This window comes from Panthera tigris, chromosome A3, assembly GCF_018350195.1.
Source record: "Panthera tigris isolate Pti1 chromosome A3, P.tigris_Pti1_mat1.1, whole genome shotgun sequence".
Classification (NCBI taxonomy): Eukaryota; Metazoa; Chordata; class Mammalia; order Carnivora; family Felidae; genus Panthera; species Panthera tigris.
This window is the reverse complement of record NC_056662.1, coordinates 63612102-63630623: the sequence shown is the minus strand read 5'-3', so window position 1 is coordinate 63630623 and position 18522 is coordinate 63612102. Positions and strand designations below refer to the sequence as shown.

The 18522-nt window shown below is 40.1% G+C and overlaps 2 protein-coding genes across 11 annotated transcripts in view; one reads left to right on the top strand and one right to left on the bottom strand.

The window, feature by feature from the left end:
- PREPL (prolyl endopeptidase like) overlaps positions 1-18522 on the top strand; it is an 84684-nt gene that overhangs the window by 54732 nt on the left and 11430 nt on the right. For 8 of the 10 annotated variants that reach the window (XM_042981307.1, XM_042981305.1, XM_007097845.3 and 5 more), the window contains 4 exons: positions 458-607; positions 1002-1125; positions 1950-2023; positions 2397-5053. In XM_042981307.1, coding sequence (XP_042837241.1) covers positions 458-607; positions 1002-1125; positions 1950-2023; positions 2397-2486 — 438 coding nt within the window. In that variant the 3' untranslated portion in view covers positions 2487-5053. Of the gene's footprint in view, positions 1-457; positions 608-1001; positions 1126-1949; positions 2024-2396; positions 5054-15798; positions 15815-18522 lie in introns of those variants that run through there. The other 2 variants (XR_006215680.1, XR_006215679.1) reach the window with 2 other exon arrangements.
- The window catches only part of SLC3A1 (solute carrier family 3 member 1), a 51859-nt gene continuing 36509 nt past the window's right edge, over positions 3173-18522 (bottom strand). The window contains exons 6-11 of the mRNA XM_007097848.3: positions 17205-17324; positions 14302-14426; positions 12231-12426; positions 9328-9495; positions 8318-8434; positions 3173-3613 (exon numbers count right to left, since the gene is read on the bottom strand). Of these exons, the coding sequence (XP_007097910.2) occupies positions 3173-3613; positions 8318-8434; positions 9328-9495; positions 12231-12426; positions 14302-14426; positions 17205-17324 (1167 nt within the window). The remainder of the gene's footprint in view (positions 3614-8317; positions 8435-9327; positions 9496-12230; positions 12427-14301; positions 14427-17204; positions 17325-18522) is intronic.

Here is an 18522-nt window from a genome sequence, read left to right as displayed (position 1 = left end):
AACTAGCATACCGTCTGCACCATTTTGCATTCCCACCAACAGTGCACAAGGGTCCCAATGTCTCCACATCCTTGCCAGCGCTTGTTATCACTTGTTATTTTTGTTTCTTTTTAATAGTTCCCCTCCTAACGGATGTAAGGGGTAGCATTTATTACTTTTATGTAAAATGTACACTAAGGCATCAAACTAAAAACTTGTGAAATTAGAAGATAAACCCATATATGTATCTGAATACCTTAAAGGCCAGTTATAAATCACAGGCCCTAGTTAAGGACTGAGTAGGTCTGAGTAGTCTGCCTCCTGGGAATCAGCGTGGCTTCTTGACCTTTGTTCTCTCATGTCAGCATTTATATTCATAAAGTATATTTTTCTGAAATTCATTTTACCAATTTGTTAGTCAAAGTTTAAATTTCTTTGGCTTTGTGGGGTTTTTTTGTTTGTTTGTTTGTTTTTTTAGGCACCTTTCTTGGATGTTCTCAACACCATGATGGATACTACACTTCCTCTGACATTAGAAGAATTAGAAGAATGGGGGAATCCTTCATCTGATGAAAAACACAAGAACTACATAAAACGTTACTGTCCCTATCAAAATATTAAACCACAGGTAGTGAATAACAGTTCTGATAAAGTATCCTAAAATGATAGAAAAGATAATCAAAAGAAGACTTACCCATGCTGACCCGGAACTTTGTAGGGCTTTAGATTGTTTCTGCTTATAATACCCAAACAACTTTCAGCGCCATCTCTGCTCATACTCCATGTTTGTTTCAATGTAATAGTTCGGAATAGGTTAGATGTGGTCATGGTCTCACTAGCCAAGAAAAGGGTATTTCAGGTAGCAAGTTGTCTAGTACTACGAAACTGTAGATCTCTCAGTATGAAATGAGAAGAAATTATCTAGCACTTAGGTCAAAAAAATGGGGTTATTTTTCATAACCTATAAGGTAGAAAAGGACCGTAAGGAATAATGCAAATCTTGTACATCTATTTTCTTTCAGCATTATCCTTCCATTCACATCACAGCTTATGAAAATGATGAGCGTGTACCTCTGAAAGGAATTGTAAACTATACTGACAAACTCAAGGAAGCCATTATGGAGCATGCTAAGGACACTGGTGAAGGTAGGAGACCACCTGGAAGCAGGGAGCATAGCTAAATGTTCTGTTACCTACCACATACTGCTCAGAGTAGTACATTTTATGCCACAGACCAAATCATCTGCCCGTGAGTTTGGACAGTTGGTTTTCCTGTGTTGACTACTGAGTTGAGGCATACCTAATAACTATATCTGACTTGCCCCTTTTTCAAAGGACAGTCTTAAAATAAGGTAGGCAAGGCACAAAGAAAAATAAATTTAAACATCAAAGTATAACTTAGAGATACACTGTCATACAACACTCATTCATTTAACAATATGAATTGAGCCATTATTCCTGGAAACTTCTAGAAAAGCTTTTGCTCTGGAGCTTCAGTGTCCAAACTAGCTGCGTTAATTTCCTCTAGATCTTTCCATTTCATTGCACAGGAACTCTTACCTTTTTCTTCCTTATTAGCAAGACCCTCTGAGCTCAGGGTGGAAGGGACCCACATGCAAGTTTCAGTCACCTTGTTTTCACCTCTATGCCTCACACTTACACATTGCAGAAGTTGGCGTTTCCAGGTCATAAGACTCTGATTCCACAGGGCCATTGGCTTCCTCTTGCTTCACAACCTTCTCCATGTGGCCCAACAAGTCTCTTCCATCCAGTGTCCTCAGCCACTCATCCTCCTGTTGCTTTCTCTGTTTCAGAAATTTGTCTTTTGCTGCTTGCCCCCTCCCATCTCTTACTTGGTGATAGTTTATGCCTTTTTCCTTTGCTATTATTTTAATAGCGTACTTGAGAGGAAAGGGGAGAAATGAATCTCAAACAAACCTTCTAATTGTTGCATATATTAACTCTTTCAGGCTACCAGGCCCCCAATGTTGTGTTAGATATTCAGCCTGGAGGCAATCATGTGATTGAGGATTCTCACAAAAAGGTATGTTTTCAAACCCCTCTCAGTTGACAGATGCCCAAGTAGAGATCTGTCACTGTCACCATTTCATCGGTTGCAGCAGAGTTTATGACAGCTGCTTTGTCACTGTCTGGTCTGTGGCTGAGGCCCAAGAGCAGAAGGAAGAATGCTGAGTCGGGAAAAGGTTCCCTCTTATACTTGATAAGTGAGCACTGTTAAAGAGAGTGATGGAATCTTACCTGTTTGGGAGCACCTTCTGCCTCTGTCCCCAAATAAAAGTAGACTTGCCATAAATGGCTGACTTTGTGGTTAGGTGAAGATGGACAGACAAAGAGATGTAGCCCTCGAGTTTTACCACAAAGGCCTTTATCTAATTTTTTAAATGCATTTCTTTTAGATTACAGCCCAAATTAAATTCTTGTACGAGGAACTTGGACTTGACAGCACCAGTGTTTTCGAGAATCTTAAGAAATACCTAAAATTCTGAAACGCTGCATTCCATGGGAATTGGAAACACACTGAAATATTTCATAGTCTTATTTCCAATTGGGTAAGCAACAGTGAGATTTTTTTTTAAGTTAGTAATTTTTTAAAATTTGCTTCTCCATCCACATTTTGTCTCGTGTATATCTCACTTGCTTCTACTGCTCTGTCCTTTGGCACACGTGCCCTTTAACCTAGGAAAGGGGTTTTCAAACCGTGCTCCTCAGAAGGACACGGAGGACGGGGTGAAGGAAGGTTTGGTGACAACACAACTCTCCCAGCTCCCCCTTCAGAACAGCTCTGTTTCTGTCTGTCCGAACTAACATTTCCTTTGAAAAGTTTACAAATCAAGGTCCTGCCTCTTTGCTAATGAACGCTTTTAGACACATCAGCAGTAAGTCCTCCAATTTCTACGTCTGTATTTTATGAAAAGAGGTAACATTCTTCACATTAGAATTCATTAGATCTCTCTGACAGTCCGGGGTCCTCAGGTGTCCCGATCATCTCTTACACTGATGCTAGCTCAATAAAGTTACAAGTTCCTGCAAGCGATAGTTTTATTATTTTTAAAAAACATTTGAGAACCTTTTCTAAAGCTGTTACATTCACGTTGTATTACCCAGCCGTCTGTGGTGCATGAAGTTACTGCACATGCTTAGGAGGGAACAGGACGTCAGTGTCTTCATCTCTTTAACACAAGCTGTGCAGTAGGTTTAATGTGCTGGAATAGCACGCCCGATTAGAAACAAAACATCTGTCTCTGAAAGCTGTTTGGTGATGAAGGAGATTCTTCGTGTTGTATTCAAGGACGAGGCCTTCTCCTTTGTCCAGTAAAATGTCATGCGTATCAACTTCACCGCCCTTGTCGGCAAAACTGGTACTTAACCTTATGCTTGCTCTTGTGGGAATATTGGGAACCATTTCCTTTAGATTTAGCGGTGAGGATTCTCCAAAATTCAGAACCACCAGAAAGACTCGGTCGATGCCATCCAGCTCTCTTGTGTACACGACAGAGTGGCTGTTATTCCTCAGATAGCAAAACCAGCCCCTGCTGAGGAGCAGCTCATTGACATGAAGTAAACTTAATTCTTGATAGAACTTCAGTGCTGATCTGGGCTGAGTCTTTTGGACCTATTTATAAAAAAAAAAGAAAAAATTAACTATTCACTTCTCAAATAGTTGTTAGCGGGGTTTTTTTTTTTTTTTTTTTTTTTTTTAGTAGTCTTAGTATCAAATAAGGAACTTATTTCCCAAAAAAGTTTGCTTCGGTTTTGCCCATTAAAATGACTACCAAATTGTAAGTATTGATAGGTTGGTAAGAGTAGTTTATTTAACTACCGAGAGATACTGCAAATGCAGGGAGTCATTGGGTGCACAGCGTTCTGCTCTCATTTTGGCCAGACGTTATGAGAGACCCAATTTGACTCCACTTTAGGTATCTCAAAACAATGTCCGTGTCTAAGTTACCTGGTGTTTAACTTGCCTAACTACAGTCCCTTTATGCTACATTGTAACTGGAACAAAGGCTGCCACTGTGGCCATGAACTGGGAGGGCTTCCCTGTTCTCTTTTGTAGAATAGTTTGGAGGTCTCTTTAACTTCAGCAGACACGTGTTCCTTACGTAGCCAGTGGTGAACAGAAAGTTGCAAAAAAGGACGCAAAGCAAAATGCTGCCTACAGGGAAAGTTTAAAAATTACACTTCTTTAATGTGTGTCCATTAAAGAAGATTGGGGTTTATTTCACAGCTATATAGAGCATATATAATTTAATTTCAAGCGCCTTCTCCTGTGATTATGTTAAAATGTCATTTTAATAACAGGATAATGTTTGGTTGAATGGATATACCAAATTTAAAACCATCCCTGTCATTTCAGCATTCAGCTTTCTAATATTTTCTCATATTTGTAGTGCCTCTCCCATATCTGGATTATTTATTTAGGATAGAAAGACCATTACTACGTCAGAGAGTATGGATACTTGATACATAATGCCAAATTAGTCTTCATAAGAGCTGTTGCCAAATCAGTGGTGATGTTCATTTCCGTGGACTCTTGCCAGCCATGTTGACTGCGGCGGTGGTGGCTGTCATTGCTGTTATCATTGTTGTTACTGCGGGGCAGGTGCCTAATGTGTGGTCTTCAGTGAACATCTACTGAATGTTTGAAAAATGTTTATTCTCTGTTATCAGGCACAAAGGTATTTATGGTACATGTATATGGTATATGTATATGACTTGTCAAATTACTATTAACATTTTCTATAGCCTTAGATGATGCATGGAAAAGCATAGTTCGGTGCCACTCACATAAGAAGTGCCCAGTAAGTGTTAACTATTATCTGTGTCTACTTTCTAGAAGTATGTTGAAGTGTCTCTCTGTAATTGTGGATTTGTCAGTTTCTCTTGGCATTTCTCACAGTACTTGTTTTATATATTTGGACGCTATTGTTAGATGCATAGATCATGACTTGTAGTGGAATGTTCTTTAACAGTTTTTGAAAATTACATTGGTCTCATAATGCTTTTCATATTGAATTCTATTTTGTCTGCTATTAAATATTTCCACACCTGCTTTTTGTAACTTTATTTTTTTAAATAGGAAATGCATGCACACAGTATAAAATTCATTTATAAGAGGAATATATAAAATAAGGTTTTTCCTAACACCATCCCCTCGCTTTTCACCTTTTGTCTCAGAAACAGACACTATTGCTGTTTATGCTACATCCTGTGCCTTTGCAAACAGATGTAGATATACTTTTTCTCTATACAAGTGGAGGCATGCTACCATAATGGACTCTGTTGCTTAGTACAGGGTAGAGATGGTCTCATGATACCAGTGCATTCTTTTTAAAAGCTGCATACTAGTCCATTGTGTAAGTCAACCATAATTAATTCTCTTGATAAAATATTTAAATCATTTCCAGTGGAGATCCTTGAATATTTATCATTTTCCACATATATTAGTATTCTCGGAATGAAATTACTAAGTCAAAGGTTATATGTGCGTTTTTTGTTTTAGCAATGTCTCTATATTGGATTTTGTCTCTTTACCTTAATCTGAGAGTTTTTATCTTTTAATAGGTGAATTTGACCCATTTATATTGGTGATTGCCATGTGTTTGGACATACTCCTACAGCCTTATTTTATTTTTTATTTATATTTGTACTATTGTTTTCATCCTTTTTACATCGGTTGTTTTGATGTAATATTTTTCCTTCTATTCTTTGAAAATGACACTCTTAAAATTGTAATGCCTGTTTTAAAATATACTTTTCTCAACATCCGGAGCAGTGCTGTCCAGCAGAACTTCTGCAGTGCTGGAAGTGTTCTATATCTGTGCTAAAGTGGTAGCCCCCAGCTGCTCTGCACTTGAAGCGTGCTAGTGTGCCACAGGAAGTGAATTCTGCATCGTTTAGTTGAGTTACTCCGTTTCCATGCCCTGAAAAGAGTGCTTTAGCCTGCTCGCTCACACATTCTCTGTCTTTTCTCTCCCCTTCTCTGCTGCCACTTCCCATATAGAAATCAATCACTAAGATTTTTGTTCCAGAATATCTTACTAACCTTACTTTACATTATGTACCAAAAAATATCCTTAAGTTCTGTTGATTCCTTTCCTTACTGTGTTTTATACATCATGTATTATTTTTTTAACATTTTTTTATCTTTAAGTAATCTTTATACCCAACATGGGGCTTCAGCTTAAAACCCCAAGATCAGGAGTCACATGCTCTACTGACTGAGCCAGCCAGGCACCCCACATCCGGTCTTTCTTTTAGATTCATCTTTTTGTTTTGTTTCAGTCCCTGATGATTCTTTCACAAGCTGGCTATTTATGGTAAAATTGGGGTGCATGCTTTTCCAAGACTATATTCATGAACGCTAGTTTCAGTGGATATAAGATTGTAGGTTTAGAATCAAGTTTCCATCATAGCGTTAAAGATTAAAGTTCTAATATGTTCTAGGATCCGCTTAAGCCAGTCCAGTTCTCAGTCCTTTGCTTGGGCGGTCTGTTTTACAGTTTGGTTTTGGTTTCCGCATATTTTTAGACTTTTTTTCTTTATTCTTGCCATTTTTCTTTGAATATATAGTTCCCTCTGGTTTCTGTTCTCTTCTAGAATTTCATGTTGCAATTTCTAGATTGATTGCATATCAAAAATTTTCTCTTTGTACTGTTACTTGCCTTTTTTCAGTGCATTCTGGGAGAAGTCTCTGGATCAGTTTTCCAGCACCCTAATTAGAATTTCTGTTTCAGTCTTTCACAATGTTTTACGTACCTACATGCTCTGATCACTTTTTTTAAATTTTTATTTAAATCACCTGTACACCCCACGTGGAGCTCAAACTCAGGACCCCAAGGATGAAGAGATGCATGCTCCACCCACTGAGCCAGCCAGGCTCCCCTCTGATTCCTTTTTTAAGAGAATCAAGAGACTCCATAAGACAGTATAACAATAACAAAGTCTTCCATTTGCCATATTTCCTCTACTTTAACAGTTTTCTGTTAAGAGTGGTGTTCTCTTCCATCCTCTTAATTTTTCTCAAATGTGTCTTTCTTGGCGATCCATTTACTTTTGCATTTTGATACTCCTTGTCTTCGGTTGTCTGCCTTTAGTCATTATGAGAAGCTTGATTTTACTTTCTTTTAGAAATTAAATTCTTACCTGTCTCTAGGGCTCTTAGGGATGTATTTTATTAAATAGCTTAGCCTGAGACATTGTGTTACGATTTAGTATTCCTCCAAGCATTACTCTTGATCATTTGAAAGACTTGGTTAATGTTGTAGAAAAAATTGTTTTAATTTGCATTTACCTTTTTTCATCTTTCTGGTATATATTTTTATGTAGGACTTCTTAACCTCTTGGACTCAAATTGAAAACCAGTAGATGCATTTAATCTCAAACACAAATGTTAAAATACATATTTTTGTTTTCAAGGACCTATCTAATACTATCCCAGAAGCCTCTGTGGAGTTTGGAGCAGGGAGTTGTGGAAACAGGAGGGTTTGCGTGAAGCTCAAAACAGATTAATAACCTGGGGAGGCTGCACTTACTGTGATGAGCACTGAGTAATGTACAGAATCGTCCCATCACTGTGTTGTACACCTGAAACTGATATAATATTGTGTGTCAGCTATACTTCAGTAATTTTTTCAAAATACTTAGTAGATTGGGGCAAGGGGAGATTTTTGCTTTAAAATTTTTAAGTCTCATGGGATGCCAGGAATTTCTCTTCTGAGGTGGTTTAAACAATGAGATTTTCACTAGTACATGACTCCACCTGAAGCCATTTCATAGTGTCCTGGTCCAAGGAAATGTACTTAGCCCTTTGCCAAATTAAGCAAACTGATTTTCTAAACAGGAATGCGTATATTCCAGCAACTCCAGCTGAATCTGGCAACCTTGATCACTAGGATGATAGAAAACAGTGTAGCCAAAGGGTGTGCTTTTCGAGAACAGCTCCTTTTAGGAATTGGTTACATCTTGGTTTCTTCAGGTAATTATCCTTAATCTTCTTTCCTTCCTTTCAAAGGCGGGAAAGGAGGACAGATAGCTGGGCTTGCTGAAAGACCTCCATAAAATCTCCTTAATAGCTCAAAGTTCTCAAAGTCATTCCAGTGAATAGCTGTGTGTTCCATAGGATACTCCACATGGTGCACTTCTGTACCAGTCTGTACTTCCACAAAAACATCACTTAAAAACTCTAAGTCTATGTGATTAATTTAAAGAGAGCATCAGTTAAGGTCTTGGGCACCCTCAGGGTGACTGTTCGTTGTCAACACAGAAACTCATTTCCTATTTCTGGAATCAGCATAACATTTTCATTGATACTTACATCAACATTTACAGTGTGGTAATCTGAACTGGTGGGTAACCACGTGTGACTGGCTTCAGAAAAACCAGCATTTGAGCTGTTGTCCCACTGCATCGGTGACTTGGAGAAAAGGGTATCCTGTGTCACAAGACCATAAAGAGAAAACAGTAGTTATTAAAAAAATATAATTTGGTCATGGTTTACTTCATAATTATTTAATTCCCTGTACTTCTTAGTACTTGTATTTATTAGCATTTATAATGAAAAAGCTTCAACATTCAGTACATAAACCAGCTTCTCACTTTTAATTGGAAAATCGTGACATGTTGAGTTTGAATAGATTATGGTAACTGGACTTTGATACATGCTTAGAATCTTTGCAGCTTTTCCCTAAAAATGAGTAACGTAGGATTTCAAAATGTGCGATTGCCAACACGTTCTGTGGTGTAGTGGCGATGAGTTCAGGTATGCACCCATGTACAAGTAAGCCTAAATTCTGCCCGCTTTTATTCAGCCTGGTTGTTGCACGTGAACACACACAAATTTAGGAAATGTACACCAAATATTAGGGAAATTGGATCTCCAACACTGAAAGCTAACCATACAAATTATTACGGGTTCACCTAAGAACACAATTTTGAGATCCATAGCCTCACAAACAAAAAACACTCAAGTCTGGGGCTGTGCATTACATTTGTTAACATGAAAGGAAGAATCTTTGTGCTGTGGTCAAAATCTAGCAGTACAGACCTCTGTGTTCCAGGTAGAGGGCACTGAGTAATATTCCCAACTCAGAGCACAGGTTCTGAAATTCTAGTATGTCTACGAATCAGCCGGAAAACATCTTTAAAATGTAGATTCCTGGGCTCTACACAAGAAATTCAGTTGTGCGGCTTAGGAAACAGTATTCTTAGCTCCCAACAAAGAAAGGTGACTGTCTAATAGTACGAAAGGAAAGCAAAATAATCGTTTTCATCAGTAGAATAGAAGTAAATTCTCTAGTTTCATGTAGTTAGATTATATTAACTTACAACGTCGTAGCTTTCGTTGAGATTTGTGACTAAAATATTTCTCATTCCTATTTCTTCCCCATAGTAAGTTATGGGGGTTCCAGGGAGTGTGAAAACAAGCATGTTCATGATGTTGACATATTCTGCCCCCAAACGAGAAGTCAGCCGGGCACGGTCCGGTCCACCGATCTGAAAGGCAGATATTTTTAAGGACGTAGCTTAATATACAGTTTTCTGGAAAACTTACCCTATTGCACAAAAAGTTTATCAGGCAGAAAAACAAAGTTAGCTGTGAGTACCATGGTATCAGCAAGCCTGGCTTTGAGTACCAGCGCTGCTTGCTACTTGCTGTGTAACTGACCAATTTACTGTCTTGGCCATTATGATCAACAGAATGGTGTTAACAATTCACTTCGCAGTGATGTTGCAAATGTGATAAAATGTATGAGGGTGCGTGTTAATATTTTCACACATTTGGATGAGATATTATGGACAGGAAACAAAAATGTTTACCCCATTGAGGGCACAACAAGGAGGGAACAGGTGGAAGGGGTAGGAGCAGTTTCTGGTGTGTGTGTGTGACTTGAACTATTCAAAACAAATTTTAAAGATAAATCAACTTTTATAGAGAAATGTACACAGTCCAAGAGGAAATTTTCTAATGTGTTTCCTGTTTTTAAATTTGGTATTTCTATGCTGAATTCTCTAATTACATATTATGATATTATATATTACCTAGTCCTTAAGAGTTTATTTAAATCACCTAGCAGTTCTCTCCATATACCACAACTCGGTCTCATGTGCATTTGCTGAGCGTGGACTTTTACTATTGAAAAAGTACTTTCGGGGTACCTGGCTGGCTCAGAAGAGCATGCAACTCGGTCCTGGATGAATTCAAGCCCCACATTGGGTGTGGAGATTACTTAAATAAGCTTTTAAAAAAAAATTCTTTCCCACCTACCTTCTATCTTCTTGTCCTCCTCCCCTGTCAGGTATTCTCTCCAGTGTACAATGATGAAATGACAAGCTCTGAGACGTTATATCACTTATTCAAATTAGGGTATAATGCAAAAGCAGCCTTTGAATTTGAGTCTAAGAATAAGAACTTGGTTGTTACAGTTCACGAAAAGAGTTTTGTGGTTTTTTCTTTTTAGATGTACTAAAAACTATCTACAGTTACCTTTTTGTAGACCACTGTAAATTATTTCTCTATGGTCAGAAAAGTCAAATGTCACCTCTGTTTATTTTCATTATCTTGAGAGCATTTGATAAGAAACCCTATGGTTTCTCAAACTTTCTGGACTTAGAGCACTTTCAATTTCAGAACTGAAATCAAGAAATATTTCCGCAGGTAGTTCACAGCAGTGGACAGAGATTGGGGCCTCTCATAGGCTGAGAGAGATCCCAGTCACCTAAGCTAATGGAGACTCTCAGTATATGAAAAATACAAGTGCTAAAACTCCATTATAAAATAGAGGGGGCCCTTGTGGAATGGTGGAGGAAAGACCTCCAAAATCTCAAGGAGAATGCTGGCAAAAACAAAATCCACTGTTTCAGAACTCTGGAAACTAGCTAAAGGCCTTCAGTAATCTTAAGTATTTACTCAAGAAAAACAGCGAGCTTTGTGTCATTTTAACTGGTCCTGAACTCCTGCCCCTTGGATCTACGATAGCCTTGAAAACCTCAGTCCAGCAACTACTGTAGCTGTGAAAACCAGGAGCCACCGGGGTAGGGGGGTGGGGGGGGAGGTGGGCAGAATAGGTTTAGAGTTCACCAAAAGCTCCATTTAGAGAACTGTCACAATTTGACCTTTCTAGCACTCGCTTTTAGTTGGATTTTTTTATTAGATGCCCTATCCCTGAGATATTGGCCAGAAATAATCAGCAACAGTTATTTAGCATCACATCTGCCTGAGGAGGTATTGCCATTTGGGGCTAAACAGAGACTGACCAAAAACCTTAAAAGCTGGGGAATGAGGTGACCATAAGAGCCTTTGAAAGGCTCTGACAGATTCTTGGAATCTGGAACATGTGCAGATACCCTGGGAAGACTTGAGAACGCTCTAATCTCTCATCTCTGGCTAACCTTGAAACTCAGTGCAAGCAGAAAGTGAAGACTAAGGTAGAACTACCAACTGCCTGCCAAAGTGTTGAAAGCACACCCCAACACACACAGTCCCTCAGCAAAGGCTGGGAGACTTCATGGTTCACCATATTTCAGGAATCTCTTCAAATCATTAGTTGATAATCTGACCAAGCAGACACTTCAGCGGCCACACCCAACAAAGAGCACAGATTTTACAAAATTAATCCAGGAAAGTCACTAAAGAAACAACCAGCAACAATAAACACCAGGGAAGAGAGAAAGGGTTTTCCTACATTACTACATTATTTAAAATATCCAGTTTTCAACAATAAAAAGGAATGCAAAGAAAACAGGAAAATACAGCCCGTAATAGAAAAAGCAGTCAATAGAAAATGTGGATGAAGAAACACTGGCCTAGCGGACAAAGACATTTAAGTCAGCTGCTATCCATACGTTCAAAGAAAAGTGTGAGGACAGTGTCTCATCAAATAGATACTGTCAATAAAAAGGATAGAAGAAAGAACAGGAAAGAAATTTCAGAGTTGAAAAGTATGAGCACTGAAAGGAAAAACTCATTGAGAAGGGCTGGACAGATTTGAACTAACAGAGAAATCAGCAAACTCGAAGACTGATCAAGATTATCTAGTCTGAGAACCAGAAGAAAAAGAATGAAGAAAAATGACAAAAACCTGGTCAGAAGCTGGGATAGGCCTGGCTCCCTGAAGAATCACCGATGAAGGGAAGGGTGACGCCTGTTTACAGACCTAGCTCTTGCATTAGGGGTGACTATTCAACAAGCACCACAGCCCCAGACGTGCTGAGCAGGCATGAGGACTTACCATCCAGTTAGGCCATTTTCCTTCTGGCATGTTTTCCATCCAGGATGTGATAACCTCAAACACACCGTTCCCAGAAGGAGTGTTCAGCTCACTGAGATAATTGTTGAAGGGAAAATCTGCTTCTTGGACAAAAGGCAACCCGTAGTACATCATGGTCCTGTCAATGCTCTCTCCGTAGGCTTCAATCCCCATGAACCTGGAAGAGTTGGCAGGGTGCAGTGTCCTCAGGGCCCATCAGGGGACTGAGAAGCGTTCTGCAGCTGCTTCCGTCTGCTGGACTCTTATCCACATCCAGCTGGGCTCACTAGGAAGCAGAATCAAGCCAGATGGCCAGGTAGTGGCATGCCTGCTCACCTGGACCCTTTCTCACTTCTCATGGACAATAAACCCAAGGACTAGCCTAATACTATGCCGTGCCTAAGAGTTAGGAAATACATTTGGGGACACCTGGGTGCCCTAGTTGGTTAAGCATCCAACTCTTGATTTCAGCTCAGATCATGATCTCACAGTTCTGAGTTCAAGCCATGTGTCAGGCTTGAGTACGGAGCCTGCTTGGGATTCTCTCCCTCTCTCTCTGCCCTTCCCCTGCTCATGCTCTTTGTCTCTCCAAATAAACATAAAATACATTTGGATATCAGTCAATATTGTTCTTTCTTTCTAAATCTTATTAAAACTCAGTAACTTCCAGGAACTCTTTAGCAATCTTCCTCACACTTAGAATCTGCAGTGTGTGCATATCATGTGAAGGGGTTTTCCCCCCAAATCTTCCCGTTTTATTTGAATCCCTATAAAACCTCACTTTATTATCAGGATGACCCTTGGCTATTAAAAACCAAACACTTGGAGGGGCGTCTCGGTGGCTCAGTTGGTTAAGCTTCGGCTCAGGTCATGATCTCACAGTTTGTGGGTTTGAGCCCCACATCCAGCTCTGTGCCGACAGCCCAGAGCCTGGAACCTGCTTCAGATTCTGTCTCCCTCTCTCTCTGCCCCTCCCTCATTTGCACTCTCTCTCTCAAACATTTTTTAAAAATTTTTTTAAAGCATCTGACGTTTATTTTGGCTCAGATTATGATTTCACAGTCCCGCATGTGCGCTCTGTTGCTCTCGCAAAAAAAAAAAAAAAAAAAAAAAAAAAAAAAAACCCTTGAGGTGCCTGGCTGCCTCGGTAGAGCACGTGACTCTGGATCTTGGGGTCATGAGTTCAAACCCCACGTTGGTTGTAGAGCTTACTTTAAAACAAACACTCTTAGGGAAAGACATCAGCCTGAAATGACCTACATCAGTGCTGACTTCACCTGTTTGAAGTAAGTGCACACTATCTGGAACCCAAGTGTTTCAGCTCCGGTTCCATCCCTGCCATTTACTACCTGTGTGACCATTGCCTTTGTGCTCGAGTCTCAGTTTCCTTATCTGTAGTATGGGGATAGCAATCAGAGGACCTACTTTGAGGAGGAGAAATTAACTCCTGTTGCTGCTACTGGGTGATGCATATAAACATAGGAAGAGATTTAGTGAGTTTATGTGTCCCTGTTTTAAGTGCTTCATATACATTATCTCTTGCAGTCTCACAAAAGCCTGAAAAGGGTTTCACTATCACCTGTTAATTGATGAGAAAGTGGGACTTGAGTCCGCCAACCAGCCCAAGGTCACACACAGGACTCTACCTTAGGTCCATCTGATTCCAAAGCTGTGTTGCTAACCATTGTGATCTAATAGCAGTTTAGTTTAAACATTTGGATTTATACTGGACACTGGACACTAACAGGCCAAATAGTAATGATTAAAAGTAGAAAAGTCAATGGCTAACATTTAGACTATGTATTTTAAGCTAATTTCACAAAATTCTGTGAAGGACTGTGATGCGCATTGTCTGAACAAAAAAAGAAACTGAAAATGAGCAAAGTTAAAACAACATGAAAGACTATCCCAGGCCCTGGCAAAACTGAATTACAACACACTGTAGTTATGGAGATTTGTTAAATCTGAGCCTCTCGAGAATGCCTAGCTGTGAAGGATAAGCTATAGATCACACCCTACGCCCATGAAGAACAGAAGCGTGTCTTGTGGTCACCTGTATCTCCCAGGCTCCCTGCTGTATTGGTCCATTGTCTGCCGGAAGCTCCGGACAATGTCATGCATTCCCACTTGGGTGGTGGTGAAGTCATGATACAGCTCCCAGTAATGTGTGACCGTGTCCTTAGGAAACCAAGAAACATGGTTACCATCATTTCATATGTCAGATGCCTATAGCTGGCCTTATGTGAATATAGATGGTCTCTTCAAAGGGCTCAAGTCAAGACAAACGTGCTGAAGGATGATCCTAGGACTTTAAGTGCTCATGGGGTTTTATGGCTGGAGAGTAACATTCATGACTATTAGGACTTCCTTTGATGCTTAAATTATTAAGTAAAACAAATTTTACTGTGTAAACATTGATTACAAATGTATTCAACAAAACCCTTTTCCTAAACATTTAATGGTCCTAAATGCTTAAAGGCAAAGAAAACATAGAGCTTCTTATTACACCTGGACTTTATCTGCTTACAAAATTATCATCCAAAGTGTAACAATAAAGGATAGAAGTGGTAAGTAAACACTGCCAGGGGTTCCGTAATTTTTCCTGATATTCATTCTATGCCTTCCTAGGGTTACAGTGATCTAGAATCCAAAGTAAAAGACTATGTCTGACACAGCCAAGGTCATAAATCCTGTGTTAGGACATGGATCTACACTGCCATCCATTCAGTGGACTCCTTTTCAATAAGTGAACTTGCTTGCTAGATCAAGTGAAGAGTTTTGGAGTCCTAAGTCTCTTACTGAAATCACTTTTTCTTTAAGTTTGTCTTGGGTGGCACACAAGACCCATTGTTCTGATCTTTTGTCATGGCTGGAGGCATATGCCTGTCTTATGACATCTCATCGTAATTAGGAAGGTTACTTTGAGATTTCTTCTCCAAGGATATGCACTTCTCTTTGGGACTAATATGTCACCTTTTTTCCCCCTTCATTTTCCCTATTGGAAATCATGTGCTTCCCACCGCTGCGCCTCCCCAAAAAATGGCCTCTGATTCAGGACATGCTCTCATAATTAGTCCAGGCATTGCCAACTTTTCTTTAGTTAACTGATTTGGTTTAATGATATGCTTAAGTACCCATAAATCTATTAGGATGAAAGCTAGACACTTGATAATTAACTATATGCATTTCATGTAAAGTGTATCATGCTCTATATAATAATTTTAGGGTTTTTTTTTTAAGTTTATTTATTTTGAGAGAGAGAAAGCGTGCAGGGGACGGACAGAGAGAGGTAGAGAGAAGGAGAATCCCAAGCAGGCTCTGCACTGCAAGGCTCAAATTCATGAACCATGAGATCATGACCTAAGCCAAAATCAAGAGTCAGATATTTAACCAACTGAGCCACCCAGGTGCCCCTAGTTTTTTTCACTAAACATTACACTGCTAAGATTCACCCATATTGTTGTGTGTCACTGTAACTCATTTATTTTGACTAATGTATAATATTCCATTGTGTAAATTTACAAATCCATTACTCTGCAACCCATTTTAGACTCCTGTCTAGCCATTGAACATAGAGTGACTGTAGAGTGGTGGTCAACCAGAAGAGCAGAGTGGCATCCTGATTACTGTCTCAGTGAGAACCACTGGTGTGGAACCACAAAGAACCCAGATTCTGTAGCAAGATAGGCTTGGTTTATAGTTCTATTTATCATCTCCATCACCCCTGATAAAGTCAGTTCTCTAAGATTTTCTAAATGAGGATCATGAAATGTCTCCTGTGAGCTGTTGCAAGAGTTAAATGGACTGTTCTAAATAAACAACACCTAGCATACATTCAGCAGGTGTGTGTTACCTGCTCTTCTGTGTGTTCTTTAATGATTACAAAAGCAGCTCAGGAATCCTAAGCCTCCCCACTTGAGCTTGAGTGAGATGATACAATATCAGTGAGTTGTCAGAGCCCTTGGTGGAGCCCGTGCCCTCGGAACCCTTGTCACCAAAGTACTCCTTAAGGATGCCCTACATCAGAGGGTGCCAATGAAGGAAACATCTAGGCATATGCATTTGAAACAACTCTGTTCTTCTAAAGAAACGATCCAAAGCATTTCCGATAGGGGCGCCTGGCTGGCTCAGTGAAGCATACAGTTCTTGATCTTGGGATTGTGAGTCCAAGCCCCATTTTGGGCAGGGAAACACACACACACACACACACACACACACACACACAACTACACTTCAGGCACCATGGTGGCTCAGTTAAGAGTCCAACTCTTGCTTTAAGCTCAGGACATGATCTGCTGGTTCGTGGGTTTGAGCCCTGCATCAGGCTCCATGCTGCCCTTCTCTCTCTGCCCCTCCCCCACTCCAGTGTGCTCATTCTCAAAATAAACTTTAAAAAAAACTATGCTTTAAAATTCAGAGGCATATATTAATAAATTTAACTAAATTAAATATTTTTTTAAAAGCTTCCTATAGATAGGATCAAATTCCTCTCTGGTCAGTGGTGTCTCGTGCTAGAAAAGAAAACCCTCTGGGGGCGCCTGGGTGGCTCAGTTGAGTGACCAACTTCAGCTCAGGTCATGATCTCTCAGCGTGAGTTTGAGCCCTGCGTTGGGCTCAGTGCTGACAGCTCAGAGCCTGGAGCCTGCTTCGGATTCTGTGTCTCCCTCTTTCGCTGCCCCTAACCCACTCTCGTACCCACACAAAACCCACAAATTTGTTGTTACTAGCCTCTTGCTCTTAACCAAATTCATTCATTCAATAAGTATTCGGGTTCCAACTGTGGGCCAGGCACTTAGCTAAGCCCTACAACCATGAGCAAAATACAACAGCTGCGGTCCTAGGTCTCCTGAATTTACGTTCTGTCTCTCTCAAAAATGAACATAAAGAAAAAAAAGAAAATGCTCTAATGACATTCTTAGAAAGGAGGAAAAGATAATGTTTAAGACAAAACTTTACCGGTATTTGAGTCTTATTCACTTGGGCTTCATCTCTCAGATGCTCTGCTTCCAGAAGAAATTTAACAGCATCGAAACTAAAGCCATCAACACCCTTTGTGAGCCAGAACTGTATGATTTCCTAAACACAAAGAAACAAAATGCTGTGGTTACATTATGCATTATTTTTATAATGCTTAATTAAAGTTTCTGTCTGTAATGACTTCCCACTATAAAACGGCCATCCCCAGATACAAAAGAAGCCCATCACTCCTATAGTGTATTTTTGTCTGTTGAGCATAGCAGCAGCTTAATGTAGTGAACTCTCACTGCATTTATGGACTCCCATACTTCCCTCAAATTTGAATTCAGAATGTTACATTTGTAATTAACGTTATGAGCATGCTTCCAAAGTTTAAAGAATCACTCAAAATGAAGGCATGAAACCACAGTGGAAGGGACTCAGGAGAAACTGGGAACATATCTTTCCCCAAACCCCAGTTCCTTAAAGGTCACTCCAAACAGAGAAAACAATCAGCTAAGCATCAGGTCATGAAGGGTTCTTCCACCAGAGTGGGAGAGTCTAGAAGGAAAGACTGCAGCTTTCATTTCTGTTACCCTTGCCTCAGACCACAGCACCAGGTCCTTAGTGAACCAGTCATGGACTGAAAGTACACAGTACAAAGCCCAAATAAGTCAAACATGCTGTGATACCATTGGGACACAAAAATTCAGCATGGCCCCGGGCATCAGTGCATTTACAGAATAGTTGGGGACACATGAGACATGAGAAAATTACCTAATAATGCCAGGTGGGGTGCACTGCAACATCATGAGAGGAGACTCCTTGTCTGCAGGGCTGTTGGCGCTCCAAGAAGATCAAATTTAACATGGGTGGCCACAAACAGCGAAAGAAGAGCTAGAGTTCTACCTTGACCAGTGGGAGTTTATCAGGGAGTACGATTAGGAAGAACATTCCGGACTGTTTGTAGGACAGCATGGCTAAGCACGGAGGCAGAACTGACTTGGCCTCTACTGGGGCAGCTGGAAGGACCACAGGGCCTTGAAGAGCAGAGGAACTAGGTCTCCGCTCTCCACCCCTCCCAGCTGGCTCTACTCTGGCACCAGCCGCAAGCTACCCTTCTGCAGAGGGACAGTGGCTCTCCCCACTTTCCTCTCAGCTCAGCCCTTACTGAGTGGAAGGTTTTACAGGAACGTACTTATCACATTAAAACAGAACAGCCCACAACTCGGAGTACTAGACTAAGTAGCTAATTTATGGAGAACAGAGCCATAGGTCCCAAATAAAGACTATCACCCAAAAAAACACGTGTCCTTTT